Raw genomic sequence first — 24,920 nt, 5'->3', positions numbered from 1 at the left:
GAGTTACTTAGTAAACATGCAGTGGTTATTCTTGAGGCTTACCAAAACTCTTCAGTACCACAATATCGTTTCTTTTAGGCATATTTATCCTCAGATGTGGAGATGATGAGCATTTCTCTTGTATTTCTCTTGCAGGCTCTGGGGACAGTTTCAGAGAGTGGGTCCCTGGCACAGTTCCTGCTAGGTGTAATACAACTATCTACAGACACACAACAGCCCAGTCATGTGTATCTGCTGGAGGATGGACTGGAGCTGTGGCTTACTCTGCTAGAGAACTCTGCTACTATCTCTCAACCGTTACTGGGCCTGTACAACAACATGACTCAACTGTTAGGTAAGCTAAAGCTCTAATTAGCTAGCATTTTTAAAATGTATACATCAACATCTTGTTGTGAAAGGATAAACTAATTGGTTTTACTGTGGGTTGGCTAAAAAGTTGTGTCATCGTTCAATGTCGGGCTAGGAGTTGGGCCAAAGTCGTGATGCTTTGGAAAATGTTGATATTTTTAAATAAGCCTATTGTAATACTACATACTGGTTTATAAAATATTGTAGGCTACAATATTTCCTTCAATATCGGTGAAATTGCACACATCTTCCGAGATCACATTAAAATCATAAACTCTCTACAACATGGCGAAGTCAAAAATACCTCTGGCCATAGCAAAATCGTTAACATCTTCAACAGTCAAGGCCAAATCGTGAACTTCTTCTGTAGTCATGTCATAATCGAGAACATCTGTTACGATAACTGCAAAGTTGCACGTGCACTTTTTCTGTGACCTTGGCAAAAGAACCTCAATTGTGATCACGTCAAAATTGAGATTTCCTTTTACAGTGTAAAATAATACCTTTTCCTGGGATAACAGAAAATCTGTGGGCAACAGCCCCAAACAAGACAAAATCATGAATTGTCTATTGCACAGTTAGCAGTCCCTCTCTGCGATTGCAGATTGAGACAGCTTGCAAACCTCTAACTTAAATTACTCAACCTGTGCGAAAATTATTTCCGCATTGAACCGATTCGTTTGGCCAACTGTTGGCCTGACCCGACCTAAAATATCAGGGACCCGTAGACTTGTAGTACCTTTAGGTATATGACACATGGTCAAGCAATTGATGACTGTAGAGATCATACATGCGAACCGGAAATGATTGGCTAACCAATCATACAATGCCCAAGATACAACAGAGATACTCTATTTGGTAGTTGTATGATTATGCATGTTGCTTTGTTGCTTGTAACTCTTCTGGGTAGCCGAGTGGGATTGATTTTGGTCCTGGAAACCATTTATCCTTGGGCTATCGATGATTTATCTATTTTATGAAAGTTTGGTGTCTAACACTTATTTTTATTGAGGTTCATAATATTGGCCTCAGTTAAAAAATAATTAGTGATACTCGTATGATATATATATCACTAGTTGGTATGGATATTAATCATTGTGTTTTTTTCCCAGAACTTTCATCAGAAAACTTAAGGACATGCTTTTACATCATTCAAGCGTACATCCTCTTAGCACCTGAAATTTTCTTACAGGTAAATTTATAAATGCTTCACACTGGCAAGTAAACAACTGATAAAAGGTACTACGTAGTACAGCAACACACATTACTGATGATGTGCTCATGTAAATGTGTAAGCTTTAGTACCTTGACCTTGACAATTATGGCAGACGTTTTCTAACTCTAAACATTCAAACTCTTGTTTCCATTACGTTTCACAGTCTAGAATGTGACTCATGCTTCAGGTGATATCGAACTTGACATTAACATTGCACAATGAATACCCAAACCGGATCGGTAAGTGATCTTGTAAGGGTTTTTGGTTCCTTTCCCAAGGCAGAGAGAGATTCTATTCAAAATTAAAATTGTACTACTAATCAGTGATGGAAATGTAGAATATTTGTGACAATTTCTGTAGACATTTTAAACTCAACCTTATGAACATGAAGCAATGAAGTGTTAGTTTTGTTAGGCCTACATGTGTTGTGTGTGTGCAGCACTACGGAGAGCAGGTGATGCGCAGCTGTATGTACCTGTTGACTGACATGCGTAGTGAAGGTATTGTGATGACCATGAGACTTCTGGAGTTGTGTCTAAAAGCTAACCCGACTAGAGCTGTCACTCTGCTGGAGCCTGTCTATCCCAGGATATTCCAGTGAGTCCTCCTTATGTTGACTTTGCTTATGTGCCTAGATAAATTCAAGATTGAACTTAAAGTTTAAGAAAAGGATAAAAATGACAAATTGAAATTGAGATCGCTTAATTTGTGTTCTATGAATGTGGCAACATCTCTGATTATCCCTGCAATCGCCACAAAACCATGTGATCGTGGTATCATCCCGGAGCATCTCCTGTGATTATGGTGATCATTTATTGCGGTCAAATGCATTTCTCATAGGATTTCTATTGGTTTTTACCTAATTAAATTATATGAACATTAATATCAGGTAGGAGTTATCATTATTTTTAATTGGTGAAAAAAAATAGTTTCATTAGAATAATTTAGATTTTTGTTAATTGAAAACAGAATTCTCCTGGTGGTAGGTAACCTATTCCAAGTAAAACGAAAATGACAGTGTAAATATTTTGTTTTAGAGCTGTGTATGTTGGTGAAGAATTCCCAATGGTGATGTCTATGTATCTTTCCATTATTGCAAGAGTGCTTCTCATCTCGAGGGATATGTTTAGTAGGGTGAGTAAAATTCCTTTATTGGGTAAATGATTATTTATGACTCCAGCTTTGCTCCCAATTTGTGCAATTGGGTAAACTGATTTGATTTCACAATGAAATACCACAGTGGATGGCAGATAGTGCCTGCTGAAAAATTTAAATCAGCAACAAAAAACAGAATTTTAGTAAGAATTGCAGAATTCTGCTTTCTGTGCAGAAGAGATAAAATAGTTTGTGCAAAATCCTAATAAATTAAATATTTTGACTATTAAATTTGTTTAAATTATTATCAAAAACTATTTAGGATTAGGGGTGTTTTAAATAACTGGTTCTTTCAGATAATCTATCGTTGTCAGTAAAAATGAGATAGCCTACGTTATTCTAAATTTGATTGGTAACATTAAAATACATTATTACATATATATTTTACCAGCAATCCTGGCTCCTGCAATTTAAAAAACACCTGTGAGCACATCTTACGGCCTCAGTTCTGTAGGCCCTACCTTAAAAATTACTGTAGGCTACAAACTGTCCAAGTAACTTGTTTTATTTTAAAATGTCTGTTATTTAACAGACATCACTATTATTAGTTATTCATAATAATTATGAGTAATTTACACTATCAATAAGCTAACTGTTTAACAAGACATGTTTGCATTCGTGAAGAAGATTCTTCAGATTTCCCATGTGTCGTAGGTGGTGGTTCACCTGGCTGAGTCACTCAAGGTGACTCTAGAGTCAGTCACTTCCAAGATCCTGGACGTCTGGTTGGACAAGATGTCTCTGGTCACACAGCCGGAGCGGAGCAAACTTCTGTCACTAGCACTCGCCTCTTTGATCACTTCACAGAGCCCGTGAGTAGACATTCCATGTTCTATGTTATGTTTAGATATAATCAGGAATCATTTGTTTATTTTTAGTGCGCTATGACAGTGGCTCGATTCTGCAACAGTACATTCCCGACTATCCGAGCCCGCAAATTGTCCTAGGTTGTTATACCTAAAGTTAGTTACCTAAAGATGACCTCAAGTGATAAGGGATATTAATGACGTGTGATTCTCTTGGAAAGCCAATCGGCTAGTAAGGATTTTATTTAGGAACACAATTCAGCTAGCTTGTGAAACCTGAGAAAAATTAAAAGTCCAGGAGCTGATGGATACACAATAATAGAACACTAAACATAACAATGATATTTCATCCTGATGTATAAGACTTCTTCAGAGAGAAGGTTGAAGAGAAAAATCAACCTACTTTTAGCGAATTTCCCTATAGGGAAGTAGCTATTACCGTAGGTCTCATAGTAAGACCTAAGCCCGGGACCGATTTACTTTTTCATTTTGATGTCCCCAGAGGCCAAAAACACCATTCGTTCAAATTTTTATATATCTATATATAGATATATATATATATATATATATGTGTCCATCCGCACGATAACTTGAGTAATTTTTGTCCGATTGTGATAAAATTTGGTTTGAAGGTGTAAGGCGGGATAAACTTGAATGAGTTCGCGAACCAGCATGATCGGACTATGGGAACGGAGGTTTATGGGGGGTTTTATGGGGTAAAAATAGGTTTTTCTCATTTTTGACCCTAAAAACACAAAATTTCACAATTTCTTTTTAAACCATTTTGTAGAGCTTAAAAAAACAAATAATTTAGTATATTGAAGCGTTATTATGCGCCTAATTGTTACGGAGAAAATTCAAAAAAATGTAATTTTAAAATTCCCATGTTATTCTTATGGAGAATAAGTCAACTGTTGTAGTTTGCTTGTTTATGAACATATTTTGATCAAATTTGGAAAATACATTAATTTCTTACTAAACCACAGTACCTTTTAATTTTTTACATTAAAAAAACTTTTTTACCCTCCCTGTTGCAGCAAACCTAAGTACTCATTAAACTAATTCTGTTTAAATAGGGAATAAATGTGATATTTTTAAGGAGACATTTTAGTTTAGATCCAATCAGGCAGATGGAAATTCGCTAAGTGTGCAGGTTTGCTGCGGCGGGGGTATTTCCCCTTCAGCCTGCTCTCTGAAGAAGCCCTACATCAGGACAAAATATCAGTGTTACATTTAATGTTCTTTTATTGTGTATCTATTTATGCTCTCTTATATGCTTGTCTTAGTTTACACTCATTACATCATATTTCGTACATATAAAATCTCTTTGGTTTAAATGTGTTGATTTCAGGTTTAACAGTTTTATTATGTGTTTCAGGGTGGTGTTGCAAAGGTTTTGCAGTATTTTATTGAGTGTATCAGAAGTTCTCAATGATATTACTCGAACTGATGATATGGGACTGATTATTGAGTGAGTGTTTTGCTTTATTAGCAATTCATTGGTTACACAACTGTAGGACTCAACTCTCATAATTTTGTCTACCTTAGAATCATATTTAAGGGAAGTCGAGTGCCTTATTAAGAAGTTTCTTTTGAAAAGGTGTAGAATTTAGCTAGCTTAACTGGAAAGTTAGAGTAGAGTCTAAATTGTTATAGATACTCAATAAAAGGTCACTTAAGATATCTCTGATATTTTGTACCTCGTGTAAGTGAGTAGACTCCAGAAACTCAGTACGGTACTCTCTGAAATTCTACATTTAGATGAAAAATTAGTAAAAGCATTTATAAGCCATTCTATAAGTTTATTGAAATAGATCTTAGTCAAAACCATTATTGTTAAACCACATTTCCTTTTTTGATCAATGAAATTAGTTGTTTGAATTATTATGTGACATTTATTTTCTATTTTCAGTTCAATAATGTGGAACGGAGATGACCTGAGTCCGAACAGTCAGTATGACAGTGATATTGATTACAAAACTGAACACGACCAAAGAAGAGAACAGCTGGCTGCCTCGGACCCTGTGTACCAACTTGAGCTGCAGAAATACTTCGGCGAACAGGTGAGAATTAGATTATTGGATCTTGCGGTTGACTACAGATTGTTGGAGAATGGAGATGACCATAATATTGTTCTGGTTCTAATGTAAACAGTTTTGAAATGATTAAAAATCAATTAAATTATTGAGATTTATATTTAGATGTAACGTCATAGTTAAAACTTGACAGGGTTTTTTTATTTCACAATCCTGTTTTTTTATTTCACGATCCTGAATCAACCACTTGACGAATTTTCATGATTTTGTGTTGAAAGGAAGATAATTTTGAGAACTAGGGAATGTCAAAGCCATAATTTTAGTTAAGGGTTTCAGTTTTTTAGAAATTAAGGTTTAATTTTTAAAAAGTCTAGCAGCCGACACTAACATTCTAGACTAGCTTGTGGTATAATATACAGTAGACTCCCTCTTAACCGGACTCCTCGAGACCGAGGCCAGTCCGGATAACGGCTTTTACGGTTAAACTGACGTCCCCAAAATCTTGTTAAAACGGACCGTTTAAATGCATACTCTATACAGTATTTGACCTAAAATTAGGAGAGCATTGTATTTAGACACGTAATCACTGGTCTCAAATCTTTCCCATGAGAACAGTCGTTTCAGTACACTTCCTGCCAATCTAGTCCGGTTAAACCGATGTGCTGATAAAAATTATCCGGATAAAGAGATGTCACTTCTACCGAGTGTAGTCCGGTCAAACCGATGTCCAGGTTAAAAGGTTAAAAGGTGTCCAGATAAGAGGGAGTTTACTGTAATACCATTTGCTTAACGTAACAGCTGTAAACATTCAGTATGACACAAATTCAGCATTTGGATAAAAATGAAATGGCCTACGTAGGGTTGACTTATTTATACTATGTCTAATGCTATGGTCATTGATACGCTCATGTATTTATATAATATCATTGACTATAAACACACTTCGGGAGTATATGTAATCAATGGTTGATCCTTTAACCCTTTAAGTGTCACCCGCCCAAAATTGGGCGAGTTTGTAGGCACTATGTTTTGTTTGTTATTTGTATATGCGTAATCAATGCCCCGGCTTACTTACACTAACTGTTCAGCTAATTCAGAGCTTCGTGGTGACTGTTAGAGACGGCCGTTTAGTGATGTATTTTTATCGTTATATGTTGTTTCTCTCTGACTGACACTGAACTGAAATAAAACAGCTGTCGTTAGTTTGCAAATGGCGAATTGTTTAGGTTTTGGTTTTGTTGTTGATTGCTGTGTAGTGAATTGTTCAAAAATGGGTTATGATCTCCGTTCGAGTGTATGCGTAAAGAAACATAACTCTAGAACACTTATTTTCCAGCTGAAAGAACTGCAGAACCAAGCCGGACCTCTAGTCTTTGCCCAGTTGCTGCAGACTGTTGATGCCGATACGTTGCAGCAAGTGAGGGACTACGTTCCTTTGTAACTAACTCAGATAATATTATTGTACATTTCCATTGTTAATAAATGTAATCAGATTGTATTTAGCATATTTTACTAAATAATTGTTTATAATAACTGTTCTGTAACTAATTATCAGGTATACCGGGTTGTGAATTTCTTTCAGTTAATGGCGAGAGTAGTAAGCTTTTAGATCTGTACAAATAGTGTTGTTTTGTTACTGGAGTTTTTAGAACTAATGTTACTATGATTTTTTTACGATTGCATCCTGGAGTTGGACAATGTTGTTACTGATGAGATTAGTTGATAGATGATTATGTTGTAAATTATCTCTAAAATGAAACATTTTATCCTTTGGACTAAAATTTATAATTTGTAGAAATATTGATATCTGTTAAATAATTAGAGAATGTAAGAACAAATTTTAGAGAAAGAGTTTGTCAAAGAAAAGAAAAGCAATAACAATGTTAACGCAATTAAAAATCATAGCTTGGTAAGTAATAGTATTGATGAATTAATATTTCATTTTTGGAGTTAAATTGTATTACCATTACAATAATTAAGAGTGTTGTCATAACCTCCCCTAATACAAGGCCGCGGCTTTGGTGTGTGGCAACATCATGCCAAACAGAAATAACAAAAGGGTAAACTTAAACATTGCCTATACTGTCCATTATAAATTAGTGCAACAGCTGTTTCGTTTTGACGGGACAGCGGTGTTACGACTTTTGTCTCACCGCGGTCTTGTGTTTGAGGAGGCTACGTGTTGTGTATAATGTTTTGAAAACTAATGGCTGATTTTTTGTTGATCTCAAGTAAAGTCAATAATCAATTTTAAGGTTTGTTTGAAAATAACCTAAACCCTCATTATTGAGCAGCTAAGTTGTGTGTGAATTGTAAAATACCTTTACTAATTAAACTGCGTTTTTGTAATTAACTATTTATTTTTTACATGAATTTTAACTTGGAATAATAAATTTTATTGGTAGAATCTTGTATTTTTTGGTTTGTTTTACGTTTTACAGTCAATAAACGAATTTAAGTTATGTTACAGAGAATTGCAGGGTAGGCTATGGTTATTGGATAAAATAACTGACAGAAATACATTTTGCTTGATATTTTTTGAGTAAAAAAATATTTATGCTGGAAAAAGTTGTAATGTGGAGGTCTGATTTTTTAAATAAGCAGGTATGTAATATTAAAGATTAGAACTTGATTTTATGAGAAATTAAATCTTTAGCTTTAACTATATTTAAGATTTGATTTATTTTAGATAAAATGTCTGTTCATAGAAAAACCCTTGGTATTTATATCAATTTCAACTAAGCTGCCAACTTATTTTTAAGTATTGAGTTTAATAGAATAGATGTGTTTAGAGAAGGGTTCATAATTTTTAATGTGACTAATAATGCCACCACTATTCCTAGTTACATTGAATTAATAAAACTTCTTCAAATCTAAAACTGGCTATTGATAATATTGAAGTAGAAATTGAGAAAAATCTAAGTTTCACATAATATTACCAACATGAGATCATGTTGAACTAATCAGAATGGTTAAAATAATACTCATGCTTAATGACCAGCATTAAAGAACTCATGAAAAACTGAATGTGTTTACCTATTTACTCTAGTTATAATTTGTTTAGTCCTTGAATTAAGACTTTAGTTTAAGGCTTGGATACCAAAATATTGAAGCATCGGTAAAATTCTCAAGATTGTGTGCCATGTACTGAAGCTGATATGTAGTTCAATAAAATTATTTTTTGTTTACATTCAAATTTTCAATTTACTTCTCCGAAATTATTTCTATAGAAAAATTAACGGAATTTGAGTTTTTTAGTATCTATGAATATACATTAACAAAAAGTTGACTATCCTTTACCCATGTCTACTTACTTGTTGTTAGTTTTAGAATTAGCCTTTCACGGCGATTTGACGAGCCTTTACTCGTCACTTGTAAATATGCGCTGCTACGGTTTGACAAAACTCACTCATGATGACGCAACCCGGGTAGTTGGTCGTGGTGGCATCTGACGATGAATCAGTGAACTATTTTGAAATAGTACTGTATACAGCACATTGTTCACTAGTTGCTCAATCTTTTACAACTGCTCTTGATCATAGTGAGTGCGACAGAGACAGATCGTTTTCAAACGTGAAAACTATGAAAGGTTGATAAGGAAGTTAATGTTGAACCCTATAGGGAACAATTTAGTTATGAAAATGGACCTAGACCCATAGGCATTTTTGAATTATGTTTTGATAATGAGTTTAAGCATGACCAGCACAAACACCCAATGAATAACAAGGACAAAACAAGAGATGGTTTGGGAGAAACCCACCCTTGTAGGGGTAAAAAATCCAGTCTTAAAGGGTTCAAAACCATTTATTAAACTAAGCCAGAGTGTGCTACCTACTCTATAGTTATTTGTGTAACTAGTGTGCAAAGTGGCACTTTGCTGCACATGAGAGAAATGTTTTGGAAAGTTTCTCGAGTGCAGCAAAAGAACTTTGCACTCGCTTTACACATAATATTTTTCCTACAGTTACTATAAAGCATATAAAATAAATAGTAAGTCTTTTTTCAATCACAATACAACACTTTTTAGTTTGGGTTAATTGAAGCATTGAACGAAATGAGCAACATTGCATCAGCTAATTGTAGTTTAAGTGTTGCCAACTTAATTTTAAGTGTACAATACTGGATTGCGGCAAAAAAATGAGTGCAGCAAAAGTAAAATGAGTGTTGCAAAAGAAAGTAAATGCATCACTTGGAGTACTGTGTAATCAGTGCAAGGAAGCCAACTTTGCCAGGTAACTGTAGGAAAAAAAAAATACTTTGTTAAACTACTTTCTTAATCACTGACTTTTTAACCAAGCCAAACTGAAAGGGCAACTTATTGTATAACAAATATCTATTAGGGTCATTTGAGTCTCCTTGGATGAAAAAAAATCTATAAGGTTGGTCCATAACATAACCGTTAAAATGGACCAACTGTAGCTAGTTTCAAGCTGAAGTGAATATAATCCAAAGTAGAGTCAATGGTAAGTTTTGTTTTTGAACTCTTAATTTAGGGAATAACGTCAAAACAGTGGAATAGGTTTTGCTCAAGATAATACTTCATTGCTGTTTATTATCATGAAGTTAAAATGACCTCTAGAAAATAAAATACTAAAGTTAAAATCTTAAAAATAGTGCATCAATCGTACTAGCATTAATATCTAAAAAACACATACATTTATAAAAGAGAGGAGTAAACTTGTAACCAAGGAATATGACAAATACACTGTACATCATACTATTCAATTTTCTATAATTTTTATACAATAATACATTAAACAGAGATTTAAGTAGCAAGAGTTAACATACAGCATTAAGGATTGATAGCCCTTTAAAATAATATATTATAGGTGCTATACTTATAATTAGGTATAAAACATTATTATTTACAAAAATATCATTTTATGAGTGATTTTGGTTTATACATTCAAACCATTATAAATAAAAATTGTAGAATATAGGTATTTTTAAACATTTCTCAAGAATTAAAAACTGTGTTAATTTATTTGTTTACTTCTTACATAAAATATCTTAGACCAAACTTTTTATAAAGAAAATACATTGAACAATACTATTGACAGAGTCAGGTATTAAACAAATATTTATATAATTGATTACAGCAATTTGCAATTTTAGGCTAAAAGTAGTTGTTTTATCAGGCTGCATGAAAATGTTGACTTAAATTTTGGAAGTAGTAAGAGTATAGTAGATGCACTGTGATACCAAATATCTTATGAGCACAATGCTGAATAGAAGCAAATATTAAAACTCCTGTAGTACCAATTTTTGAGCGGTTTACTTTTGAAAAAGTCCTTGGATATTGATAAAAACAAAAACACAAATTTCTACTATCAAACTGGATGGTATTATAACAAATTAATTTATGTCTCGAATTAATAAATAACTTTAGAGTTACAGGAAAATCACATGGTTTACAAGTATCACCAGAAAGAAACTTGTTTGGTTGCTATTAATAGGAAATGACATATTTGATTAAATTCACAAAATAATCAAGATGCTTGGTGCACACCAACAAGAAGTCAAACACTATTTTTGCTTAGCTCACAAAATATATAACAATTTAAAATCCTACACTACCATTTAGTTCAAATTTGGGAAAGAAAATAAGTCCACACTAAGAAGACAAATACGATACCTAGATAAAGTTGCCACTCAAGCGAGGCGCGAGTAGCAACCGTGTTCTCGGTTGATGAACACAACTGGTAATGTACAGATGAACACAGTGGTGTTAACAAGCAGGGCCTCATGACACAATGATTGTAGCATGCAGAACTAACGGGGCCTCCCAGCCGTCCTTAGAACTCTCCCTGTTTGTCCGTCGGCCTGTGATTTCCAACGGGAACGTTCCCGGATGTTTCAACCTCTTTCGGAAATGTAAAGCCCAAATCCCGTGTTTCTGCACCATCTCAAACTGGCCCCCCTCGTTTCCTTTGGTTATGCTGTATTCAAAATCGTTCTGCAATCATAAAAGGTTGTTAGGGTTATTGGATTACTATACAATGTACAAAAACAATGGAGTATAAGTTAGACTTGTATTTTAATAATTTAAATTTAATGATGTGTAAAGAAGAAGAGGCCGCCAACCTCTTTAAACAAAATTAAATTACCTAGACGAATCTTGTCGTGTAAAACTAAAAATTTTGTTTAAAAAATATTTACATACAGTTGATAATCTATATTACGTAGTGATTGTACAGGAGAAATTGATTTCTTATAAATATGAAGAATTATTTTAACAAAGCTGAGTCACAAAAAATTATCTTAGGTATGAAATGAATAAGACCTATTTAAAGGCCCTTCGCTGTTCCCCCACTCTTGTCTGAAGTACAGAATAAAGACCTAACCAAAAACTCTTACTGAGAAAAAAACATTGAGTTTGAATCTGCTAGTGGCTACAACAGAATCTAGGAGCGCTGCTGTCATAGTGATTTTTTTTAAGCATACATTTCACTTTTATGATCAGCTTATAGCAACGGTGTAGTAACGAAAGTTCGGACGTCTGGCCTAGCCTGCCTGTGAGCAACACCAGTGCTCCTAGATTCTGGTGTGGACACTAGCAGATTCAAATGCAACATTTCTTTAGGCTCAGTGAGGATTCTTCTGGTTATGTCTTCACCTGCAATCTGAAGACAGCAAGCTAGTTCTAGAATATTACATGTTTTCAGATGTTTTAACTGTATTCTATTTACTAAACTTGATGGTCTCTCATGTTGGCTTTTGCACATTAAAAGCAATGCTTGTGTTAAATTAAAACTCATATTTATAGCTGAGTGAAGCACCAAAAGCACCAAATAATACATTGGTGATAGCACCAATTTATACATTTTATGGCAATAAAAAAACTATCATCAACTGTATGGAAGTCCAATTATTTGTCAATCAATTGGTCCGGGAACAGCACAACAAAAAATGTATGAAAATATAAATGCAACTTTCCTTTATGGTAAACAAAGCATCATATTGTGACAGAAACTAGTTGATATTCCCCAGTTCCTACAAGCAGGTAAAGAAGCAATTTGGAATGTCTGAACTGAAGATTTACATGGGGTGAAGATTATTATAAAGTTGTTTTGCTACCTTGATGGCTGGCTGCAGTTTGATGACTCTGGTCCGGTGTTTGGTCTGAGCGAGACTGAGCCGCACCAGTCTGTGAGGCTGCTCAGTACGAGGTCTGTCTCCGTGGTGATGTCTACGATGTCTGCTCACCTGCAAAGAGTGTAGGTGAGCTTTCTTACTGACCACAAGCTGGTTTTTAAGACAGAATTAATATCAAAAGACCCAATGGTTAAGTTCAGCTGGGCCCAGTTTTAAACAAATAAAAAAACTCTAACTTTTCTAAGGATCGAATCAGCTACCTTCTGATCCCCAAGCAAGCACTACATCCACTCAGCTAGCAGGATTTAATGGTACATTGATCCAGAACCTGTCTCAACAACTTTTTTTTACTATATGTTAATTTTTATTTTTTATATTATTATTAATTGAGATGGGAATTAAATAAATTATTATTATTATTTGTAATCATTAGAGGTATTAATTAAATAGACTCTCTTTAATATATTACTATGTAGAACTAGGTTGTATTGAGCCCTCAAACAAAAATTCCTAAGTACAAAAACTATTTACAAAATCATTTTTAATGGGATCGACCGAGAAAAATTGGTATTTTAAATTAAGGATGTTCATAAAAATTAAAACTATCTTAAATCTATCTTATTAAAACTAAAATCTTATTAATGGAAGAATGAGTAAATTTTTAAGAACAGTCTTATGCCTGACATATTTTTAAACGTATCTAGCAGCAAAGCTCAGCTTTTCCCAGGCACAAATACAATGAATAGATGTCCACAAATCTTGGTACCATTAAATCTAGATATATGTGAAATATTTTTGAGTACCTTTTAGGTATAGAATAATTTTTGATTAAAAAGTGAGAGTTTTGAGCTTCGACTCCAAAGTAATTGTGGGTACACAAAAACCTAAAATGCAAACACAAAATGGTACCCATCTATATAAACCAGCTGTAGCTATTTTTTATATAAAAAATCAACGTGGTTGAATGAGACATAGTGTGCTTCAGTATATAATTATATTTTTCCCTTTAGTTTCTGTTACTGTGATAAGTTACGTGACAAAAGATTCAATATTTTTTACAATCAGTTGTCAGTTTAGTATGGTTAAATAAAATAAAAAGTCAGTCAGGTTATTCAACAGAAATTTAGAAATTGATATCATCGCACTCTGTTGATAGCCCAATTGAACTTTATTTCGAAACTAGCAACTATAGGTAAAATACTGTAAGTTGGCACTTGGCTCCTAGGTACAAAATGTGTATTCGTCGTCTAGAAAACATCAGACACTATCGCCATCCCTCGTTGGGGTCATAAATCGCAGCTTGCCCACCCCGACCCTTAAGACAATCCTATTAGCACGCTTCTGTGCACGCCCTAGTTAAAAACACAATAATATCAAGGGTGCTAAAATTTAGATTTTAATATCGCTCTTGTGTTATAAAATTATTTAAGAAAAATTTCTGTGTTTGTCCCATTAAAATCGGATTATTTTAACGGTATTTATAATGTTTGAATTGTTAGAAAATACTTATTTCCAATAAAGTTGCATTAAAACTCAGCGTATACAAATGTTTTCGATATCCAAAATAAATATATGTATCACGAGATAGATAATAATATATAGTAGTTAGTTTTATCCTTAACAATATTTGAGTATTATCACGTTTTACATAATCGTGAAGCGAAAACCAGTTTGATTTACATATATTTCTGCATAATTGAAAAAAATCAATCACATTGGATGGAAAATTTGTTTACCAAACAATATACTTATGAAATATTATGGAAAAAATAATTTACAACTCACCGCCGGCGTTTCACGTGATCCTTCCTGACGATAAATTCCAATGTTGTGTAAATCTAGTGCAGCTCTTCAATTCCAGACATCTCCGCATCCGAGTCGTCTGGTCCTGCGTCTTCGCTGCTCTCAGAGTCGCTCCCGACGTGGATGATAAAGGATTCAGTTATGTCATCTATCGCTGGTTCCCTGGCGGCGTATTCATTTTCTGCATTCTTAATATGGTCGCATTTTCGTTTCCATTGGTCTGGGCCAATCGTGGAAAACTTTTCTTCGCAGAGCTTTTGTATGTCTGGGAGTTTGAATGTTGTGTTGTGTGTAGCAACATAGTTTTTAACGTCTGCCCAAATCATTTCGATAGGATTAAGATCTGGATGATACGGCGGTAGGCGTAAAACGGTGTGTCCTTTCCCCTTTAATAACTCATCCAACTGATATCTTACAAATCTATCCTTGTTTCCGACGATGATTTTGTACAGCTGTGGCTTTAGCATTGACTCTTCAAAAGGTATATTTTTATCTGTTAACCATTTGGTCATCTCATCTTTTCTGCTGTTAGACGTGGGAGCTTTGTTGATTTGCTTATTGTGGTAGTTAGCATTGTCAATTACTAGAACAGTGTTAGGTTGTAAGTTAGGAATTAGCTGGTTGTTCACCCAGTTCATATAATTTATAGTATTCATGTTGTCATGATAATCTCCTGATTTTAAGCCAGCCTTCCACATTGCAAGCGCATTTGGGACGAAACCATTTTCTCCGCCAGCGTGTACAATAATCAGCCGATCGCCTTTTGATATTGGAGTATGCACGCCGTTTGATGTCCCATCAGACCATACTTTATTTGCGAAGTGAGAGGTGCAAACATATGACTCATCCATATACACTATTGGGCGATTCTCAGACCTGTACTTTTTAATTGATTGTAAATAAGATATTCTTTTCTCCCTGATATCGGATTTTTCAACTAGTATTCTCCTGTTATTTTGTGCCCGTTTCCACTTAAAGCCAAGTTTCTTCAATATTTTAATGACGCTTGATACGCAACCGGTAAAATTAATTTTTCCCTTTAAAGCACTTTGCACAAGTTTTGCAGTTGGAAGGCGTTTCTCAGTAATATAAAAATCATAGACGATTTTACGGACTACACATTCGTCAAAATTATCCAGATCTGTAATTGGTTTTTGGCGTTTCCTATTTTTATTTGGGGTCAAAAACGACTTTGGTTCATCTTCACTTACTTGTAATACAGTCAGCTCCTTGTTTATTCGAGTAACAGATCTGATTGATACACCTGTTGCTGCAGCGGTCCTATCACGTGCCCTCTTCAATGGAATGTTCGGAGTCCCACTAACACTTTCTTCTTTCATAAATTTGTAGACGTTACTTACGATTTCCCTACTTTGACTATTTAACACTTTGCCACATATCCCTACTTTTGTCTTAATATCTGCCATGTCCGTGTATTACCTAGCTCGTAATCCGTAAAATCAATAACTTATAGAAACGAAAAAAATCTAAACTAAATAAAACTGAACTATGTACTAAGTCCTATCACTACCGCATTCGATACACCACTTCGCACAATCGAGGTAAGTTGACGCGCTCGAAGGTCAGGTACAACTAACTGGCTAATCGGATTTGCAAACAACCATCCCGTTATTTTGCATGCGTTAGTGGGCGTCAACCCTATGAGTAAGCGAAAATCCAAGAAGGGCGATGTCTTTAGAAATGACCTGCCAGCCCCTCTACCCACCCCTCACCCTCGGCATCTCACCGTGCCTCGTAGCCCCCGCGCGCCACCTTACAAAATTTCACCTGTACTTTAACCTAGGAGTGGAATGAAAAGTTCTATCTTCTATCCATAATTAAAGGCTGAGTTAATAGTAAAAATATGGATCAAGAGGAATGTGAAAGGGAGGTTTGTGACTTTCTCGTTAGTTATCTATCCTTTCTTGATAAGTTTGTTATTGATAACAATGTTATCAAAACAACAAAGAAAATTTAGCTTGAACATAGTGAAAAAATTTGTTGGATTAAATCGAATATCATATTACTCACCCTGTTACGCCACAGTTCTCTCAATTTTTTCGGGTTGTAAGATGGGTCTGTGGAGTTGTGCTTTGTGTCTGTTATTGTTCTGCGATGGCGTCCATTCACCTAAAAAAAACTTCTTTCAGCAAGCTAAACTAGAATGATGATTATTTTGAAAATGGATGGGATTCAGCTACACTACTTTTTAAATATACTTTCTGCAAAGTACTTCACTAAAATTATTTATTAGGTTTATGCTATACAAATATTTATTTTAGGTCTCTGAACTCAAGTTTTATCAGGTAAGTAAGAAAACATCTTAGTGAGACAATTAACCTTTTATTCTTTTTCAATATACCCACAGAAACTAGAAACGTAGCTTTCACTACAGCCAATAAAGTTCACAAAGGTTAGAAAAGTCTATATAGTAATTGTATTTTTTCAAATGTGATGTATTTCTTTCTTGTATTTGTTTTCATTGAACTTTATTAACAAACTTCATTTAAAACTGTAGTGATTGCTTTTTACTGCTTGTAGGCCAGAAGAACGAAAGCTAGTTGCACTACAGCATCAAGGACTTACTTTATCTAATAGTTAAACCATTAGATACTAATCAGCAAAATTTAATCCCCACATCTTCAGGATTAAATTCCCTTGCATCAACCTCTAGACACATTTTCCTTTGTGAATATATTTTAAACATATTATTACCGATAAGCTTATTTTTTTGACTGGCATACCTTGCATGAGAAGCAGCCCTCGGTAGATATGAGTCTGTCATGGGGAACAGCATACGGGTCCTTGTCTATGGGGTATGTGGGGATGTTGCTACCCAAGTTGGGGGCCCCACCATAGCTCCCATAACCTCCCCCGTAACTTCCACCATAGCCTCCACCATAGCCAAGTCCTGCCGGGTTGATGGTAGACAGACAATGTCCCTGATGAACACAACTAACAGTATAGTTCATACATAGATAAAATCCATGGGTTTATTTTACCCTTGCATACTTACATTTAATGATAGTAAATACAAACATCTTAATTTTAAAAGGTAATGTTTTACAAAGAATAACAGATATACATTTTCAAATCATGAATGGCTCAGTTTTGTTAGGTTTTCCTCGCTATATGATTGTCTGGGCAGCTGAGTGAATATTGAGCTTGCCTTCAAATCTGTAGGTTCATGATTTTATTCCAAGGCAGATTGTTTCATCAAAGGGTTGACTTTAGGCTAGGATTATACTAGGACGCTAGCGTCCGAGAGGCCAGCGTCCGGGACGCTAGCGGGGCATTAAATCAAATGGGGGCGATTATACTTTGGATGCTAGCGTCGGATGCTAAAAAAAGTCACCGAAAGCTCGAAGTTATTACCGTAGGTGGCATCGTAAAACCTAGGCCCGGGACCGATTTACTTTTTCATTTTGATGTCCCCAGAGGCCAAAAACACCATCCGATCGTATAGATTTAAATATTATATATATATGTCTGTAAACAACTGGAGTAACTTTTGATCTATTTTGAAGAAATTTGGTTTTAATGTGAAGGGTGGGATAAATTTCAATGAGTTCGTGAACCAGCATGAACATACCTTGGGAACGGGGTTAATGTGCTAAAAAGGGGGGTTTGTTATTTTTGACCCATAAAACTAAAAAAATTCACAATTTCTCTCTAGATAATTTTAATGAGCTTAAAAACAAATAATTTAGTACCTATATTTAAGTTTTTTTGTACTGTTATTAGTTATGGAGAAAATTAAAAAAAATAGTATATTAAAATTGCCATGTTATTCTTATAGAAAATGTTGTTAAGTGTTGGAATTTGCTTGTGTATGGATATATTTCGATTAAACTTGGCCAATTTGTTTTATACTAAGCTAATAATACAGTATTTTACTAAAAAAACACACTTTATTAGCCCCCTTAAAACTTAAAACCTTGGTACTCGTTAAACCTAATGTTATTTAATGTTACAAAAAGTGACTAAACATTGAAATCAAATGACAGTCCGAGAGGCTAGCATCCCAACACAAATCACGTCATTTTTCGGCTCGAGGTGGGACGCTAGCCTCTCGGATGCCAGCATCCCGGACGCCAGCGTCCTAGTATAATCCTAGCCTTAGATAGCAATTGGACCTGGGTTTAAAACGTATCCTCACAAAAAAGGTAAAAAAAAATCCTTTAGAAAGGAATTCAAATTTTTCTTCAAAAAAGGTATGATAATTTAAACTGTCAATGTTATTACAAAGTAGTATAGTCAATGTAGATGTATATATAATATTTTAAACAACTAACAGTAGTAAAATTTAACACACATAAAAAGTTGTAAGGGTTATAAATTACACAGATAATTAATTATCTGTGTAATTTATAACCCTTACAACTTTTTATGTGTGTTAAATTTTACTACTGTTGTTTAAAATATTATATATACATCTACTTTGTAATAACATTGACAGTTTAAATTATCATACCTTTTTTGAAGAAAAATTTGAATTCCTTTTTAAAGGAATTTTTTTACCTTTTTTGTGAGGATACGTTTTAAACCCAGGTCCGGTTGCTATCTAAAGTCAACCCTTTGATGAAACAATCTGCCTTGGAATAAAATCATGAACCTACAGATTTGAAGGCGAGCTCAATATTCACTCAGCTGCCCAGACAATCATATGGCGAGGAAAACATAACAAAACAATTATCCACTTTAGGTATTTATTTTAGTGTTTTAAGTAAGTATTTATTTTAGTATTGCACATAAATGTTATCACAATAATTCATTTGTGGTATAAAAAACTGATATAGGGTACCATACTTAGAACTTGAACAAATTTACTCAGAAAAGGTTTTTGAAAATTACTCAATATGCAGTTGTAAGTTTTGATACAATGCATCTTCAAACATCTTCCCTATTTCATAATGACACATATAAAAGTAAACTATGAAATCCCATTGTCATTGATTCTTTACAACTTTTATGTGAGTTAAATAAGGAATATATTATAATTAACCCTAATACCGGTAAGCAACATTTGGATGGTGTAAGCTATATTTAAATGTAATAAGCGGATGATTTACCTGTCCGATTCGTTCGTAGCCAGAGGGACAGCCACACTGGAAACCATTACCACTGGGTCCTGGAGAGCAACCGAAAGCGCAAGGGCTGCCAAGACAACTGGACGCAACCTGCCAACATGCATTACGATTAGTCTTACGTTGTAGATGAAATCAAAACTGCGCTAACAAATATTTACCACTGACTTGTAGATAGGTACTGAAGTAGACATCCCGTCTATATGGACCAGCTTTAGTAAATTATGTTAAAAAAAACATAATTGAATGAAACACTTACACAGTGTGCCCCTGTCAAAATTATTTGTTCTCCCTCATTTTAATTTTAGCGAATTTCTCATATAGGAAACAGGCTATTACTGTTGGTCTCATAGTAAGAACTAGACCTGGGACTGATTTGCTTTTTCGTTTTGATGTCCCCAGAGGCAAAAAATACTATTCGTTAAAAATTGTATACATATAATATATATAAAACAACAAAGAAATCAAATTTTGCAGAGCACCTAATCAAAACACGACATGAATACAAAAATAAAAATAAAAATTTAGAAAATGTAGAATATGAAAAAAAAAAAATTAAGAGAAGATTTTTATATTTACACAAATCACGAGTTAAAAGGTTACTAATGTTTTTATAATGTTTTCAACTGTATTACTATAACTAACTAACTATAAATAACTAACTATAACTCAGGGTCGAAGCACCATGAGAGCGCTCTCAGACCTTGTTGAGGAGGTGTCATGGGCCTTGGATGAGTCGCATAGCACGATGGGGGTATTTTGTGACTTGTCCAAGGCGTTTGACTGTGTCAATCATGATATCCTCATTAAAAAACTAGAGTCGTATCCCTTTTCTGGAAATTCAGTGTCATGGTTGAAATCTTACTTAAATAATCGCTATCAGAGAACAGTCATTTGTAAAGATAATTTAAAAGTAAAGTCAGAATGGCAAAAAATTAGAATAGGTGTGCCTCAAGGTTCGATTTTGGGGCCTCTTCTATTTCTTATATATATCAATGATCTTCCAAAAAATGTTTCAAATAATCTAATTCTGTATGCAGATGATACTACTGCAGTAGTTAAAACAGAAAACAATGAGAGATTAAAACATAAAATTGATGAAAGCCTAACCGAATTGGGGAAGTGGTTTGAGATCAATGGATTGAAAATGAATGAAGAGAAAACCAAATTTGTAAGATTTTGTACACCTCAATCAATGGCACTCACTGATCAATCTCAACCAACTGAGGATAATGTAAAATTTTTAGGGCTATATATTGATAAACACTTGACCTGGAGTAAGTGCATTCAGTCGGTAATCGGAAAATTAAATTCAGCCTGTTTTCAAATGCTATGTTTAAGAAATTCTATAGACCTGAAAACTTCTGTCATGCTCTATTATGCTTACTTTTATTCAATAGTACAGTATAGAATTGAATTTTGGGGGTTCGCCTCTGAAATTGAAAAAGTTTTTAAAATTCAAAAAAAGTTTATAAGAATTATGACTTTTTTACCATGGAAATCATCATGCAAACACATTGTTAGCGGTGCATTCAAATTTTGATGACCACATTAGCGAAAACTTTGACCACATCTATAACACTAGATTTAAAAATAATTTCCAATATCCAAGACACAGACTGAAGCTTGTAGAAAAAACACCTAAATCCATGGGAAAAAAACTTTTTAATAAACTACCCCCGAATCTAAAAACTTTAATTAATAATAAATCTTTTAAAAGCAGCCTTGCTGATTTTCTGATAAGTAAAACATTTTACAGTGTTAATGATTATCTCAATGGAACTAACCAATCAATATGACTTTTATTTTGTATGACTAGAAACTTAATTTTTCCGTTATTGTTTGACCAATTTTGCCAACTTGTTTAAAACATTTTTTAATGCATAAGACAAATTGTTGTACATTAGGTTAAGTTAGTAATAATCTTGACAATGTCATCTGTTTTTTAGCTGTGCTATGATTCAAAACGTTGATGTGACAATAAAGAATTATTTATTTATTTATTTTATTTATTTATAACTTGTAAATGTTTATGGTTTGATTTTTATCCTAAAACTGGCTGTAGCTTTAAGATGGTAAGTTTGATTCAGTCAAAGCTATATGAATCAAGTAAGTAGGCCTACTATGAAATAAACCTATTTCACACAATTTTATTTTCTATTGTGATTTATTTTCTATCCTAGCTCAGTTATTTTTATTTTCTAGAAAGCTAAAAGATAATTTGCAGTTTTTATCTAAATCATACTATTAAGGGATGTAGTTTTCTAGTTAACTAAGATGTGTCTAGTTATAGTGTTTGGTTGAGGAAAAAGATGGTTGCAGACAAAATTATCTGTCTGCAATGTAAGCTAGGTAGAATTAAGAACAGTAAAGTTATTTGGGTGTTTGTAAGATTAGATAGACAAAGTCACTTTAAACACAGTTGCAACAGAAGTTGACTTCAAAAGGCTTCGTTCAGTTAGGATAAGCGTAAGTAGATGAATTTTATTTTTCAAATAAATGTAAAGGCAAAGGTTTAAAATCTTTTCACTTAGAATAAATTTTTTTAAATTATGAACAAAATAGTCAGCATTAAAATCTATTTTTATGCAATGAATTATGTTGCAGGATGATATTGCAGTTTGTTTCCGCTAAAATTAGTGTACTATGTTGAAGCTGTTAAGTGTGTGACCGAGTAAACTAGAAAACTACTTTTCCTTTAAGAGTTTATTTAGCACTTTATTTCTAGAATTTGAAGTACCACAGCTAAAAACTAGCAAACGTTTACTTTCTCTACTCCATCCTTCACCATTTCTCTTGTTCCCGGCTCTCCACATATTTTGTAGTTCTACCTTGTATGACTAAAAACCAGTAAAACAATCTGCAGCATCAGTATTTGTTTAAAAGCTTTGCTTAAAGTTTAAGAGTTAGAAATATTTTCTCAAGAAAGAAAGGTCTGCCCAGAAGCTGTTTTAAGTGTTCCTCTTACACTCAAGCCCTGAGTTTACTTACATAAAAAAAAAAAAAATTAATGGTGTATTTTGGGGTGGCTAGAGTTAAGAGGCTAATTTTTTGCAAGATATTATAGCACAAGCTTTATAACATGTATCATGGCCTGATATCTGACTTAGCCTTTTAAGTTAAGTCAACGCCTTTGTTCCCATGATTTTTTGTGGAAAGTTAAAAAAATGGTTGGTGTCTAGGCAGAATCTGATTCCATTACAAACAACACTTTGATAAAACTCCAAATATTTAAATAAGTTCAGACAAACTTGGAATGGTTTTTTCCTGTGAATAAAATGTGCAAACAGTGACTCCTAGGTAAAGAAAATCTTATATCTACTTTTTCAAATTGTTTTATTTTTTTTATGTGGAAATGTACCTTTTTCAACAAGCAGCTAAACATTTTCAAAGAGAGTTAATAATTCTATTTCTTTTTAGCAAACAATGACACCTGAGATTCCAGAATGGTTGAATAGAACGTTTCTACAAAAGGCTCTTCAGAGACAGGAAGAAAAAGAACCAACGTTAACAATTGAAGACTTCTCTGTTAAGCTAGCAGTTGCAGCGGGTAACAACTACACAAGCCAAATTTTCAGAGTAAATGTGAAATACAAATCAGAAGACTTGCACAACTCTCCAAGCATAATAGTTAAATCACCCTATCCTCATTTTCAAAAGATTGAACAAGAGACAATAATGTACAAACAAATTCTTCCGAAAATGAAAGAGAAAATCAAGTTTGATTTAGGACCGACAATTTATTACAGCACCCAGCAAAACGTACTTGTACTTCAGGATCTAACAGGATCAGGTTATGTGATGTGTAACAAATTCACACAGTTAGACTATCCTCATTGCGAGCTTGTTTTCAGGAGACTAGCTAAATTCCACGCTGCTTCTGTAGCTCTTCACAGTGAAAATCCTGAAATAGTTGAAGATTTGGGAAAAGAAGTTTTGTACACTGAAGGGAGTACTTTTGTTGCAATGATGAAACCACTTTTAACACACTCAATAGCAGTTGTCACAGAAGCTTTGGAGGCAACTGCCAATAGTAAAGAGGTTATTGAGTTTTTACTCGACAACAAACAAAACTTTTTTGAATCGCTTATAGAAGTCTGCCAACCAAAAGCAAAAGGTCTGAATGTTCTGAACCATGGCGATTTGTGGAACAACAACATGATGTTTAAACACAAATCCTCGGGAGAAGTAGAAGACGTTAAGTTTGTTGACTTTCAAGCGTTGCGTTACATGAGTCCTGCCATAGATATTCTCTATTTCTCTTGGACCAGTGCGGACGAAGAAGTGCGGGAAAACAGACTACAAGAGTTGTACGACGTCTACCTACAAGAACTCAACGAGTGTCTACAGCAGCTAGGCTGTGAGGAGAGGTACACTTCTGAAGAGTTATGGCAAGATATGAAGTCCTCGGTAAAATTTGTGTTGGCAATTACGCTTTTAAATCTACCGTTGATGATGGTAGAGCCCCTAGAAGCTTTTGATATGTCAAAGTTTGATGAGGGAGAGTTCATAAAATGGGCTAACAATGGCAACATCAATCCCAAGGTACTCAGAGTATACAATGGAAAACACTTCAAAACCAAAATACCCACTATCATCAGGCAAATTCACAGTAGATTATTGTAAAATAAAGTGATAATAATATGTGTGTTTGCCAATAGAATATAACTAAATTATGAAAAAAATATGATACAAATAATTGCAGTTCTTTGAACTAGCTTTGACAGCTAACTTAGCTTCTTTTAAATTTTAGTTATTATTAACTAATCTACAACAATGTAAATTATCAAAAGGGTTCATTATTGAAAGAAAGTTGAAAATCAACTGATGAATAGCTAATTGATTGTTTAAAATCAAACATCTACATGAATCTTTACTTCAATGCTTTAATCTGCTACCAAGAGCTGCAAAAACAGACAATCAATATTGTTCATATTATGTACAAAACTTGTATGGAACAAGACTAAAACAATCTTCATCTATGCACTAACAATATTTGTCCATTTAAAATATTTAGACTTCCATGTCACATATTTCAATTGATTTGATAGGTTTTTAAAATTTGTAGATTCGTTTAACATTTCCCTACACATTGCAGGATACCATAAAACTAAATGCGTATGTAAATAGGCAGTTGAAATATATTTTGAAACCTAGTAGAATTAAATAACTATTTTTGTGGTATATATTAAAATATCTAATGCATAGTTTGTAAATGTAAACAGATTAAAAAGTTGATCATTTTAGTTTGTTTTTTTTTTTAATAGAGATCTAATAAAAATGAATCAAATTTCTTCATTCATGACATTTAGTTTTATTCACTTTATGTAAATAAATATTTGTGTACAGTATGTAGACTGAATGGCTTCACATA

At 33.8% G+C, this 24,920-nt stretch overlaps 3 protein-coding genes across 3 annotated transcripts in view; 2 read left to right on the top strand and 1 right to left on the bottom strand.

Annotated features, from left to right (window-relative positions):
• Positions 1-8,751, top strand: part of LOC129002521 (importin-11-like) — a 31,325-nt gene extending 22,574 nt beyond the window's left edge. Inside the window, exons 14-21 of the mRNA XM_054430389.1 lie at positions 136-334; positions 1,461-1,540; positions 2,004-2,161; positions 2,602-2,698; positions 3,374-3,531; positions 4,904-4,996; positions 5,438-5,588; positions 6,898-8,751. Coding sequence (XP_054286364.1) covers positions 136-334; positions 1,461-1,540; positions 2,004-2,161; positions 2,602-2,698; positions 3,374-3,531; positions 4,904-4,996; positions 5,438-5,588; positions 6,898-7,002 — 1,041 coding nt within the window. The 3' untranslated portion in view covers positions 7,003-8,751. The remainder of the gene's footprint in view (positions 1-135; positions 335-1,460; positions 1,541-2,003; positions 2,162-2,601; positions 2,699-3,373; positions 3,532-4,903; positions 4,997-5,437; positions 5,589-6,897) is intronic.
• A 1,644-nt stretch (positions 8,752-10,395) lies between these two features.
• The window catches only part of LOC129002256 (fibrillin-2-like), a 157,414-nt gene continuing 142,889 nt past the window's right edge, over positions 10,396-24,920 (bottom strand). Inside the window, exons 53-57 of the mRNA XM_054429923.1 lie at positions 19,532-19,639; positions 17,204-17,401; positions 16,491-16,589; positions 12,639-12,767; positions 10,396-11,517 (exon numbers count right to left, since the gene is read on the bottom strand). Of these exons, the coding sequence (XP_054285898.1) occupies positions 11,305-11,517; positions 12,639-12,767; positions 16,491-16,589; positions 17,204-17,401; positions 19,532-19,639 (747 nt within the window). The 3' untranslated portion in view covers positions 10,396-11,304. The remainder of the gene's footprint in view (positions 11,518-12,638; positions 12,768-16,490; positions 16,590-17,203; positions 17,402-19,531; positions 19,640-24,920) is intronic.
• On the top strand, positions 22,004-24,639 carry LOC129002261 (uncharacterized). Its single transcript, XM_054429939.1, has 2 exons — positions 22,004-22,015; positions 22,967-24,639. The coding sequence occupies exon 2, from the start codon at positions 22,973-22,975 to the stop codon at positions 24,170-24,172; it is 1,200 nt and encodes a 399-aa protein (XP_054285914.1). The 5' UTR covers positions 22,004-22,015; positions 22,967-22,972; the 3' UTR covers positions 24,173-24,639.

The sequence above is a fragment of the Macrosteles quadrilineatus genome, unplaced genomic scaffold (genome assembly GCF_028750875.1).
Source record: "Macrosteles quadrilineatus isolate MER2022 unplaced genomic scaffold, UCM_ALF_1.0 Scaffold_9__3_contigs__length_116548681, whole genome shotgun sequence".
NCBI classification, from domain to species: Eukaryota; Metazoa; Arthropoda; class Insecta; order Hemiptera; family Cicadellidae; genus Macrosteles; species Macrosteles quadrilineatus.
Note: the sequence above shows the minus strand (reverse complement) of the source record. Positions and strands in the feature narration are given on the sequence as shown.

Bases quoted from the DNA above. Each gene is read 5' to 3' on its own strand.
- LOC129002261 (XM_054429939.1), top strand. From the start codon at position 22,973: ATGACACCTGAGATTCCAGAATGGTTGAATAGAACGTTTCTACAAAAG.